The 13055-nt window shown below is 41.8% G+C and overlaps 1 protein-coding gene across 7 annotated transcripts in view; it reads left to right on the top strand.

Annotated features, from left to right (window-relative positions):
* The window catches only part of LOC139749071 (glycine receptor subunit alpha-2-like), a 328567-nt gene that overhangs the window by 299367 nt on the left and 16145 nt on the right, over positions 1-13055 (top strand). For all 7 annotated transcript variants that reach the window (XR_011712883.1, XR_011712882.1, XR_011712884.1 and 4 more), the window contains 2 exons: positions 6713-6904; positions 8859-8896. Coding sequence is in view for 4 of the 7 variants with exons in the window: in XM_071662543.1 (XP_071518644.1) it covers positions 6713-6904; positions 8859-8896 (230 nt within the window). In the remaining 3 variants the exon portion in view is untranslated. The remainder of the gene's footprint in view (positions 1-6712; positions 6905-8858; positions 8897-13055) is intronic.

The following is a 13055-nucleotide window of genomic DNA, read 5'->3' as shown; positions in this document are numbered from 1 at the left end:
GAGTAAGTAATGTAAGGGTAAGAGAGATGTGTGGAAATAAAAAGAGTGTGGTTGAGAGAGCAGAAGAGGGTGTTTTGAAAGGGTTTGGTCACATGGAGAGAATAAGTGAGGAAAGATTGACCAAGAGGATATATGTGTCGGAGGTGGAGGGAACGAGAAGTGGGAGACCAAATTGGAGGTGGAAAGATGGAGTGAAAAAGATTTTGTGTGATCGGGGCCTGAACATGCAGGAGGGTGAAAGGCGGGCAAGGGATAGAGTGAATTGGATCGATGTGGTATACCGGGGTTGACGTGCTGTCAGTGGATTGAATCAGGGCATGTGAAGCGTCTGGGGTAAACCATGGAAAGTTGTGTGGGGCCTGGATGTGGAAAGGGAGCTGTGGTTTCGGGCATTATTGCATGACAGCTAGAGACTGAGTGTGAACGAATGGGGCCTTTGTTGTCTTTTCCTAGCGCTACCTCACACACATGAGGGGGGAGGGGGATGGTATTCCATGTGTGGAGAGGTGGCGATGGGAATGAATAAAGGCAGACAGTGTGAATTGTTTGCATGGGTATATATGTATGTGTCTGTGTGTGTATATATATGTGTACATTGAGATGTATAGGTATGTATATTTGCGTGTGTGGACGTGTATGTATATACATGTGTATGGGGGTGGGTTGGGCCATTTCTTTCGTCTGTTTCCTTGCACTACCTCGCAAACGCGGGAGACAGCGACAAAGCAAAATAGATGAATAAATAATATAGGTTAAGGAAAAGAAGAAAGAAGAGACAAGGAAAAGTATTCACAAATATTTGAAGTAAAAAACCTGTCTTTTAAAATGTGCCGGGTCATATTTACTGGAAAAGACATGAGAGGGTAGAGAGTTCCAAAGCTTCAAGGTGTAGGGAAAGAAATGATCAAAACGGCCCACATTTGAGTTGCCAACGACCATACAGTAGTCATGTGACGCAGCAGTTTGCCAAGTATTGCGTTTTTTAGCTGGTGGGGGAACACAGGCAGCCAGCTCATGGGAGCAAAAACCAAGGTAATGATTACAGAAGAGGGAAAGTAAGCTAACATTGCTGCGGAGGGCAAGAGGGTCAAGTTTGGAAGTTAGCCTGGGAGAGTTGCAGAGTTAGAGCCACCACAGATGTGAGAACAGTATTCCATACAAGGACGAATCAGTCCTTTGTGTAAACTGAGCAACTGTTCAGAAGCAAAGAAATATCAACATCTAAACACGATTCCCGGTTTCTTTAAGGTAGACATAGCTATTTCTGTAATGTGGGTTTCCGAGATAGACTGTATGTTACAGTAATACCAAGTATGATCACTGAGTCAGGATGTGGAATTACAGAACCGTCAAAAGTGAGAGGAAAGTTGTAGGGAATTGTCGATAGAAAGATGGGCTAAAACTGGGTCTTGCAGGCATTATAATTAACTAGATTTGTCTACCCCATTAAGATATGTCGAAGGCTTGGATTATTGAGGAAGTTGTGTCGAGACGAGATGCAGATCGAGTTAGAGAAGGAGCAGAATTAAAGGATGAGGAATATACTGTTGAGTTCTCCGAGTATGAGTGCATTTGGTAATTTGTGGAAGAAAGGAAATCGTTGATAGAAAAGATAAAGTGTAGGAGACAGTACAGAATCTTGAGAGACACCGCTGTCGTTGGAGAAAGGGGAAGAGGCTGACCCATCAACAATCACGGAGATAAATCGGCCAGACAGGAAGCTAGATATTATGGAGCAAAGTGAGGGGAGTAAGCCAAAAGAAATGAGACCCCGATGCTACACCTTGTCAAAAGCTTAGATATATCAAGGGCAACTACATAAGATTTCCCAAAATCTTTTGGAGATAATGACCAGACATTAGTGAGATAGAAAAGAATATCACCAGTGGAGCTATACTGGTGATCAGAGAGAAGATTGTGAGATTGAAATGTCTGGGGATATGGGACTTGAGGAGGGATTCCAAGACTTTGGAAATGGTGGACGCCAAAGCAACAGGATGATAGCTGTGTGGGTTAGAACGGTCACCCTTCTCTGCAATGTGATGTACCAACACATGCTTCCTAGAGGAAGGAAAAGTTCTGGATTTTAAACAGAAATGGAACAGACAAGCAAGCATAGGTGCAAGTTTAGAGTCATACTCTTTCATTTCATGGTGATGGATGCCATTAGGACCATAAACCTTGCTTGTGCCCAGAGAAAGAAGCGCTTTTCTTACAGTTTGAAGAGGGATTACTGGAAGGTGCATAGGATTAGTAAGAGGAGCATCATGGGGGGAAGGAATGTTAGGGTTATCCAAGGTAGAGTAAGAGGAGAAAAACAGTACATTGTAGAAAAGACATCTTGGCAAGTATCCTGGACAGACATAACGCCAGTGGCAGGGAAGGGACACATAAAGATTGTTTCTGTGTATGTTGGCGAAAAGTAATGGGTGAAGGAAGCTGGGTGGTAGTGTTGCCTTCCCTCACCCAACAGCTGTGCCACGGACTCCCTTTCACCCTACAGGCTACTTCCTGGTGTATTTCTCTCCACTTCCACTCCACAATTATATCTTGTCCTACGCCAGTCACCAGGCTCCCCCTGTCCCTCCATCGGTCACCACGCTCCACCTGTCCCTCCATCAGTCACCACGCTTCCCCTGTCCCTCCATCAGTCACCATGCTCCCCTTCCCCTACACCAGTCACCAGACAGTCTCTACCTTTACACCAGTCACCAAGCTCCTTCACCCCATCCATCAGTTACTAGAATCCCTTTACCAAACAGGAAGGGTTAGCTTATTGTCAGTGTAAGTACACTCATCAGTTTGTGTGATATATTGTGATGAATGTACAGTGAGCAGTGCTTGATGAGATGCAACGCTAAAATGTAGGTAACTGTACAATACCTGTGGTACCAGTATAGCTAGCTGTACCTACTGCAATGCCTGTGGTACCATTATAGCTAGCTATTACCTACTGTACTGCAACTCCTATATCAGTATTCTTAGCTAAACCTCCTACACCAACTGTGGCATCAGTGTAGCTGGCTATACCTACCACAACACCTTTGATATCATTATAACTAGTTATACCCATTACAACATCTGTTGTATCACTATAGTGAGCTGAAGTAACAACAACATCTGTAGTAAAAGCATAGCTAGCTATACCTATTTGTTCACCTGTGGTAGAAGAATGAGCCAGTTTTTAACATTTATTTTAAACATAATGGCCAACTCTGCCTGCCTGTGGTTACAGCTTGAGTGAAAAGTCAACTCTGTTGAGGTTTTATCATCCGTCAGTGGAAGAAAAGGAGTACAGTGAGAAACTTTTCACTCGTAAGGAGTCCTTCATTTTCCTGCTACTGATTGCAGCATGGTTGCAGGAGCCCTGAAGGTCAAGCGCAAGAGTTAAACAGGAGTGAGGAAGTTGCTGGTTACCTGTGAACTATTCATCCATTATAAACTAATGATCGCAGCTCCACTCCAGTGAGGTCATGTCCCTCCCCCAAGATGAATATAGAATTTTGTGAAGTCATAGGTAGCTTGGGTAAATACACCTGCTCTTGGCTGAAGAGGCATCATCAAAAGCCAGCCCCTCTGATGAAACAGCACGGGTAAACAAAGGCTCTCTCACGGTGACAGGATAATGAGGTGCACTTCCCAGTATTTCTTGGCTTAAATACCCCTCATATGTACCAGGGAGAACTGATTCCATTGTTCATATGTCTAGCTCTCTCAGCCTGAAGAACTCTCAGAAGTGACCTATAGAGACAGACATTCTTCAGTGCTAGATATAAATTTTGTTATTATTATTATATTTATTATACTTTGTCGCTGTCTCCCGCGTTTGCGAGGTAGCGCAAGGAAACAGACGAAAGAAGTGGCCCAACCCTGCTCCATACACATGTATATACATACGTCCACACACGCAAATATACATACCTACACAGCTTTCCATGGTTTACCCCAGACGCTTCACATGCCTTGATTCAATCCACTGACAGCACGTCAACCCCGGTATACCACATCGCTCCAATTCACTCTATTCCTTGCCCTCCTTTCACCCTCCTGCATGTTCAGGCCCCGATCACACAAAATCTTTTTCACTCCATCTTTCCACCTCCAATTTGGTCTCCCTCTTCTCCTCGTTCCCTCCACCTCCGACACATATATCCTCTTGGTCAATCTTTCCTCACTCATTCTCTCCATGTGCCCAAACCACTTCAAAACACCCTCTTCTGCTCTCTCAACCACGCTCTTTTTATTTCCACACATCTCTCTTACCCTTACGTTACTCACTCGATCAAACCACCTCACACCACACATTGTCCTCAAACATCTCATTTCCAGCACATCCACCCTCCTGTGCACAACTCTATCCATAGCCCACGCCTCGCAACCATACAACATTGTTGGAACCACTATTCCTTCAAACATACCCATTTTTGCTTTCCGAGATAATGTTCTCGACTTCCACACATTCTTCAAGGCCCCCAGAATTTTCGCCCCCTCCCCCACCCTATGATCCACTTCCGCTTCCATGGTTCCATCCGCTGCCAGATCCACTCCCAGATATCTAAAACACTTCACTTCCTCCAGTTTTTCTCCATTCAAACTCGCCTCCCAATTGACTTGACCCTCAACCCTACTGTACCTAATAACCTTGCTCTTATTCACATTTACTCTTAACTTTCTTCTTCCACACACTTTACCAAACTCAGTCACCAGCTTCTGCAGTTTCTCACATGAATCAGCCACCAGCACTGTATCATCAGCGAACAACAACTGACTCACTTCCCAAGCTCTCTCATCCCCAACAGACTTCATACTTGCCCCTCTTTCCAAAACTCTTGCATTTACCTCCCTAACAACCCCATCCATAAACAAATTAAACAACCATGGAGACATCACACACCCCTGCCGCAAACCTACATTCACTGAGAACCAATCACTTTCCTCTCTTCCTACACGTACACATGCCTTACATCCTCGATAAAAACTTTTCACTGCTTCTAACAGTATCTACTAAAATTTTTGTCTTTGTATTCTTCAGAACAACAAATGAATCTATATCAGGTTAAATCTAAGAAGATATAAAAGCTTTCTTTTTTTTTTGGCTTCAAAGACTTTAAGATGAAAGTTTAGCACTGTGAATTTGCATTGCTTCCAACCAAAACATACTCAGAACATCGAATTTCACAGAAGATATTCTGAAAACTGAAACTGTTTGTGTGTAATTACTATTTGTGTACTACTTGGAGAGAGTTCTATGCTTTTGTTTCCTAGTATTTCAACCATATGCATTTGTACCATGACTTTACTCATGTGAATACACACACGCACACACACACACATCAAACTAGACCAGATACCCATTTATGGACCAACTACAATGGGGGGATGAACAGCTGGGTTTGGCTGTAGGTCAACTGCAGTGCCTAGAATTTGAATGCATGCTGGCCTGACCCTGGAACGGCCTCTGCTGACTCATTCAGTCGTGCTAACCACTACACCATGGAGGCTTGTGTGTATATATCTCTCTGTCTGTATGTTTGTTTGTATTTACGTGCATGCATGTATCTATACTCATCTATTTGTACTGTATAGGGAGAGACTTCTGTACGCAGTCTGCCTCTCCAGTTTCCTTACTTTTTTTAATCTCTTATGACAAGTTTCTTCTTTAATTTCATGTTATGGTTGTTCTATCCTTGCACCTTTCTAAGAACTGTTCTGTTGCCATCATCGAACTGGTTTAGAAACTTAAAAGTAGTGATCGGATCGCCACCTTACTTTTGTTTCTTATATGGTGGACAAAATTAAGCCCTCTAGCCTTTCTCTGGACTGAGGCTTACTTATTTCTGGTACCATCTTTGCTTCCCTCTACTCAGGGCCTTTTCCATTAGTTCAGTTTTTTGTTGTTGTTTTTTTAGTACAACAACAAATCTTGAGAAGCATACTCTAGTTTTTGTTTTCTGTTGGACATGAATAGCTTGCAGGATATTTCCTTTTTGATATGTGTGAATGCTATTTTGATATCTGCCTGCATAACATTGGTCCTCTTCACAATGTTTTTAGTGTAAGACACTGGTGGCAGATTAGGTTGATGTTGACTCCCAAGTCCTTCTCTCACATAGAGTCCTGAAAGTTTTTTCCTGCTTGAGAATATCCAATGAGAGACCTCTTTCTCATTACCTTACATTTACTTAGGTATCAGACCAGTTTTGAAGCTTAACAGATCCTCTTGCAGATTGATGCAATCCTCTTAGCTTTATATCTCCCTCATGACTTTGGCATCATCCATGAACATAATCAGAGAGAAGTCCCATTCCTGATGGCATGTTATTCACATAGATTAGGAAGAGAATTAGTGTTGCTGCAGTAACAGAACCATAATGATAGCAGTTAACATTTGATAGGTTGCTCTAGATTGTTAGTGTAAGGCAAGCATGAATAATCATCCCTTGCTTTCTCATGCTGCTAGCAGGAAGACTTGTATTAAGATGATAGAGTTATTAAGTACCATTGTTTTGCAGTTTTATTTACCTCCAGTGAAACGTTGAAGATATTCAATTACCAAAGAGCCCATAATAAATGAACACAAGTTTACTAGTTTAAAAGCCAAATACATCTTGCCCTCTTATGATCCTTTTATCAACACAGGCAGTCTGAGAAAGAGGATTAGTTTTTCAGTTGCATGTCATGGGTATTACTTAATGGAGGTATTGTCTTGCAGGGAACTACAGCTGCCTGCGTGCCCTCATCACCCTGGAGAGGAACATTGGGTTCCACTTGGTGCAGAGCTACCTGCCCAGCATCCTCATTGTTGTTATCTCCTGGATGGGCTTCTGGATGGACACTGACTCTGTACCTGCCAGAACCTGCCTCGGGGTCACTACTCTCCTCACAGTCTCTAACCAGGCATCAGGTACATTAGCAGGGGCAAGAGGTGTCTATTGATAGTAGGGGAGTGCTGTAAGAGAAAGCTGGGTAGGCTGTGTGATGAGAGTGCCGTAGGAAAGGGGAACCTGTTTATAACACAGCAGTGGTTCAAGGGAAGGAAAACCCTGATTAAAGCAGTGGAGGAGTTAATGAAAATGGGTAATGTAGTTGTAGTCAGGGTGCAGTCAATGGGAAGAGCAAATTTATTATAGTTAGGTAGTGGGTTAGAGTAAAGAAGTCCAGTTACAGCTCAAGAGTATCTTGAGTGAAAGTCTCATGGTTCCCATAAAGAAGCACATGTGGAATGCAGGGACAGCCTACATATGGGAGAGGGAAGCTTAGAAGAGTAGTCAAGAAATAAGGGAGACCAAGTTATAGCAAGATAGTGACATGGAGAATGGGAGGCATACTCATTTAAAGGGAGTGGCTTAGTAGAAGGGGATCCTGGATGTAGAGTGTAAGTGTCTCAAGGGAAATGGGAGCTCAGTTGTAGTAAAGGGGAAAGGAAGTCCATCTTTGTCATGGGAGATGGGAGTTACACAAGGGGGGTATGTCCCACCTGTAGCAAGACAGTGGCTCAGGTAAATGGAAGACTTTCAAGTTTTTTTGAGGGAAAGTCTTGGAGACAAAAGAAAGCTTTCAGTAGCAAGAGGTTGGCTCAGGGGAAGTAGGTATATAGCTATGCCAAGAAAGTGAAAAATATTCCAGCAGTACCTGGGTTCTTCATGAATAAGAAGTGTGCCTGCTTAAGTCAGATAAAACCTGCATTGAAAATGGATCTAGTTTTACTAGGAAAGGTTGTGAGATAAAGAGTGATGTAGCTAAATTAGATGAAACTGCATGGGGACCATAGTTGTATTAAGGGACCTGCTAAATGAATGGAGGGTTTAGGTTGGTGAAGGGCGATCAGTCGCTGTGACGAGATCACAAGGTAAGGGGTTTAGTGAGTAAAAGGAAATGATATGAAGTCAGGTTTGTCACTTTTGATCCGAAGCTTTTCCCTGAAAAGTCTACGAATAAAAGACAGTAAGTTTCTAGTCTGCTTTTTTGGAAATAAGTATTAACCATCTCTAAGATATGATTTTTCCACAAAAGTAAAAATTCATGCTTTTTCAGAACAAATGTTTGCCAATAATTCATTTTATTTCATACATTAATAAGTGCTTTTTGTCTTTGAGTGTATGGTGTTTGAAATGGAGAATAGATTTTTTGAAATTGTTAAAAATAGCTGAGAAATGTAAGAAAAGAAGGTATTTTTAGTGCTACTTATTGCAATTTAAAGAGAAAAAGGTAAGGTCTTATTTTGAATATTGAAGATGGTGATAGCATAAATAATAACAATATTATTTATTTATTATACTTTGTCGCTGTGTTTGGGGTAAACCTTGGAAAGTTTTGTGGGGCCTGGATGTGGAAAGGGAGCTGTGGTTTCGGTGCATAATACATAACAGCTAGAGACTGAGTGTGAATGAATGTGGCCTTTGTTGTCTTTTCCTAGGGCTACCTCACGTGTGTGTGGGGGGAGGGGGGGTGTCATTTCATGTGTGGCAGGGTGGTGATGGGAATGAATAAAGGCAGACAGTATGAATTATGTGTATATATGTATATGTCTGTGTATTTATATATATGTATATGTTGAAATGTATAGGTATGTATATGTATATGTCTGTGTATTTGTAAATATGTATATGTTGAAATGTATAGGTATGTATATGTGCGTGTGTGGATGTGTATTTATATACATGTGTATGTAGGTGGGTTGGGCCATTCTTTCGTCTGTTTCCTTGCGCTACCTTGCTAACGTGGGAGACAGTGACAAAGTATAATAAATATGTATATATGTATATATATATTCTAGATTAGAAATTATAGTTCTTATGATAAAGGTTTTATTAACCCTGTTTTATGTAATTAATGATTGATTTAATTTTGGTTTCCAGAGACACAGCTGAAGATCCCTCAGGTTTCTTACATAAAGGTTAGTTACATCTTCACTTACAGCTGCAACAAGGGCCTTAGGATTAGGAACAGCTGTAACAGTTGCATGGATGCCAATAGTAGAGTTGTGACAGTAGTAGAGATGCCCAGTAAACAGTTGTACCAGGAGTGGAGGAGCCAGAGGTACAGCTACAAAGGTACTATGAGAAGTGCTTTAACAGAAGTCATAGAATGGGTGGAGTTACTGTAGCAGGTACAGGGATAGGTTACAGTACCAAGAGCAGGGACTTGGAATGTAATAGAAGCAGCAACAGCAGCATGAGGGTTAGAAGTACTGAAACAGTAATAGCTACAAGAGAACTGGGCTGCAGGAAGAACATCAGGTACAGGGGACTTGAGGAACAGCAACAGCAGGAAGGATAACTGTACAGAAGCATTGGTTACGTCAGCAGTCACCAGAGGATGATTAAAGCACAGCAACAGCTGCAGTAAGTAGAGGGTCATAAGTAGATCACTAGCAGGAGGGTAATGGATACAGTTAGATACATCATTAGCAAGAGGGTGGTAATTACAGTTTGATATGTCACCAGCAAGAGGATGATGGATACAGTTAGATACATCACCAGCTGGAGGATGATGGATACAAACAGATGCGTCACTAACAGGAGGTTGGTTGGTACAGTTAGATACATCACTAGCAGGAGGGTGGTGGATACAGTTAGATAAATCACCAGCAGGAGGGTGATGGATACACTGAAATACATCAGCAACGGGAGATTGGTACATAGATACATCAGTAGCAGGAGCTTGGTTGGTACATTTAAATACATCACCAGTAGGAGGTTGGTGGATACAGTTAAATGTATCACCAGCAGGAGGATTGTGGGTACAGTTAGCTGGTGGTTGATAGTTGCAGCTTGATATGTCACCAGTAGGTGGTTGGTATGTATAGTTTCAGCATATTGTAGCTACCTACAGATTCTCATATTACTTATACACATTTTTAACCCATCCTCATTTTAAGTGAAAAATATGCTTCTTATTTTTCAAGTTTTCACACTTTGCTTATGGAGGGAAACCAGTGTCTCCATTTACATTATATCTATACATGAAATACTTCCATTGCCTCCAGTTCCCACCAGTACTTTTGGCATCTTCATTTCAACCACCATTAGCCATAATAAGTTTTATTACCACATTATTCCATCTCTTCCATGGTGTACCTATCCTTTTGTAACTCTGACTGGACTGCTGTATATCTTTTTGGAAAACATGATTTCCATTCAGCTTTTATCACTGCCTGTAATCAGTGCAAGCACATTATCCATGAGGCAAAGTGTTCCTTTATTCAAAGAAGTGCAATAACCTCTCCTCATCATCCACTGATAGGTCTTTTGGTTTTTAGCTAAGGGCATATCTATCAACTTTTGTTACCACCTTTCCTTCACTTTTCTATTCTAACCGTACTATAGCTGTCTGTCTCATAGACAAAGTAACACTCTTTGGTTCCCATTTCTTCTCTAACTCCACTGTGGATGACTCTAACATTCCTTCACCCCCTGATGATGATCTTACCAATCCAGTACCCCTCTCCGTGATCTCTTTTGGACTGTCCAAAAAATGCTTCATTCTCTTGACACAAGCAAGGCTTATAGGTCCTGATGACATCTATCCCCATGCACTGAAAGGGTGTGCCTCTGAACTTGCACCTCTGCTTGCGTTCTGTTCTGTTTTTGTTTAAAAACCAAAACTCTTCCTTCTCCTTGGTACCATGCATTAATACGTCACATCCCGAAGAAGGGTGACCGTTCTGACCCCCTTTAACTATTGTCCTATGACTTTGACATCAACTGTTTCCAAAGTCTTTGAATCCCCCCTCAACTCCCATATCCTTAGACACCTTGAGATCACATTCATCTCTCTGATCCACAGGTGATATTCTTTCCTATCTTATTAATGTCTGGTCATCATCTCTGAAAGATTTTGGGGAGTCATGTGTAGTTGCCCTTGATACATCCAAAGCTTTTGACAGGATGTGGCATTTGGGGTCTCATCTCTAAGCACCACTCTTTTGACTTCCCTCCCTCACTTTGCTACTTCATCTTTAGCTTCCTCTTTGGCTGATCTATGTTTGTGGTTGTTGATGGATCAGCCTCTTCCCTTTTTCTCCATCAACACTGGTGTCCCTCAAGATACTGTGCTGTCCCCTACACGTTTTCCCCTTTTTTTCAACTATTTCCTCTCCTCCATGAATAATCATATGCACCTATATGCTGACAACTCAACGCTGCATTCATCCACATCCTTCAACTTCATTTTCTCTCACTCGATATGCATCTCGTATTGACACAGCTTCTTCAGTAAACTCAGACTTGGACAGGGTATCTCAGTGGAGTAGATAAAATCTGGTTAAGTTTAATGCCTCCAAGAATCAGTTTCTACCTATTTATCTATCAAAAACTCCTCACAACTATCGTCTCTCCTTTGACAGTTCTGCAATTCCACATCGTGACTCAGTGAACATGCTTGGTATTACTGTAATATCCACCTTGGAAACTCCACATAATGGGAATAGCTAAGTCTGCCTTAAAGAAAGTGGGTGTCTTGTTTAGATGTTGAAGTTTCTTTTCTTCTGAACAGTTGCTCTCTTTTTCCTAAGGATTGATTCATCCCTGTTTGGAATACTGCTCTCAAATCTGTTGTTGTTCTAACTCTGCAACCTTACTTGACAGAGTTAGGCAGAAGTGGTCCGACCTATAAACTGTCCCAGGTTAACTTTCAAACTTGACCCTCTTGCCCTAGGCTGCAATGTTGGTTCATGTTCCCTCTTCTAAAGGTATTACTTTGGTTTTTTCTTCCAGGAGGTGGCTGATTGTGGACCACATGATACTTGGCAAGCTGCTGTGTCACATGATTACTGTGTGGCCATTAGCAACTCAAGGATGGGCCGTTTTGATAATTGCTTCTTTCCCTACTCATCGAACATTTGGAACTCTACCTTCTCATGTCTTCCCAAATTACTATGACCTGGCACAATTTAAGAGGACAGGTTTTTCACTTCCTCCAGAATTTATAAATACTTTCCATTGTCCTTTCTTTTTCCTTTTCATAATTCCCTCAGTATTTCAGTCAAGGCCTGGCCTTGATGTGAACTTGTGTCCGTGACTAGAGCCTTAAAAACATGTACATGGTGTTATCACCCTTTTTAGTGTTCCATACATATCACCACTTCCTGTGTTAGCTTGAGTGAGTTAGTACCAGAAACAAATGAAGACAGGCCACATCTGCTCAAATCCATTCTCTAGGTGTCATGTGAAATTCACTGGAACCACTGCACCCTATCCACAGCCAGGCCCTACACATCTTTTCATGGTTTACCCCAGATGGTTCACATTCCCTGGTTCAGTCCATTGACAGCATGTTGACCCTGGTATTCCACATCATTCCAATTCTTGCTATCCCTCGCATGCCTTTTACTCTCCTACACATTCTGGCCCCGATCACATAAAATCTTTTTCATTCCATCCTTCCATCTCCAATTTTATCTCCCTGTTCTCTTTGTTCCCTCCACTCTGACACATGTATCTTCTTTGTCAATCTTTCCTCACTTATTCTCCATATGTCCAAACTATTTCAACACACCCTCTTCAGTTTTCTCTGCCACACTTTCTTTATTACCACACAGCTCTCTTACCCTTTCATAACTTAATCAATCCCTTTCATGCCACATGTTCTCAAACATTTTATTTTCAACACAATCACCCTCTTCTTCACAGGCTTATCTATAACCCATGCTTTGCATCCATACGATAGCATTAGGATTACTATTCCTTCAAATATACCCATTTTTGCCCTCCCAGGTGATGTTCTCTCTTTCCACACACTCTTCAGTGCTCTAGAACCTTCGTCCCCTCCTCCACTCTATGACTCGCTTCCTTTTCCATGGTTCCATTTGCTGCTATATTCACTCCTAGATATCTAAAACACTTCTTTTCCTCCAGTTTTTCTCCATTTAAACTCATGTCACAGCTAACCAGTTCCTCAATCCTGCTGAACCTGATAACCTTGCTTTTAGTCATATTCACTTTCAGTTTGCTTCTTTCACACACTCATCCATACTCAGTCACCAACTTTTTCAAATTCTCACTCGAATCTGCCACTACTGCTGTACCTTCAGCAAAACAAGTGACTCACTTCCC

The sequence above is a fragment of the Panulirus ornatus genome, chromosome 6, assembly GCF_036320965.1.
Source record: "Panulirus ornatus isolate Po-2019 chromosome 6, ASM3632096v1, whole genome shotgun sequence".
NCBI classification, from domain to species: domain Eukaryota; kingdom Metazoa; phylum Arthropoda; class Malacostraca; order Decapoda; family Palinuridae; genus Panulirus; species Panulirus ornatus.
Note: the sequence above shows the minus strand (reverse complement) of the source record. Positions and strands in the feature narration are given on the sequence as shown.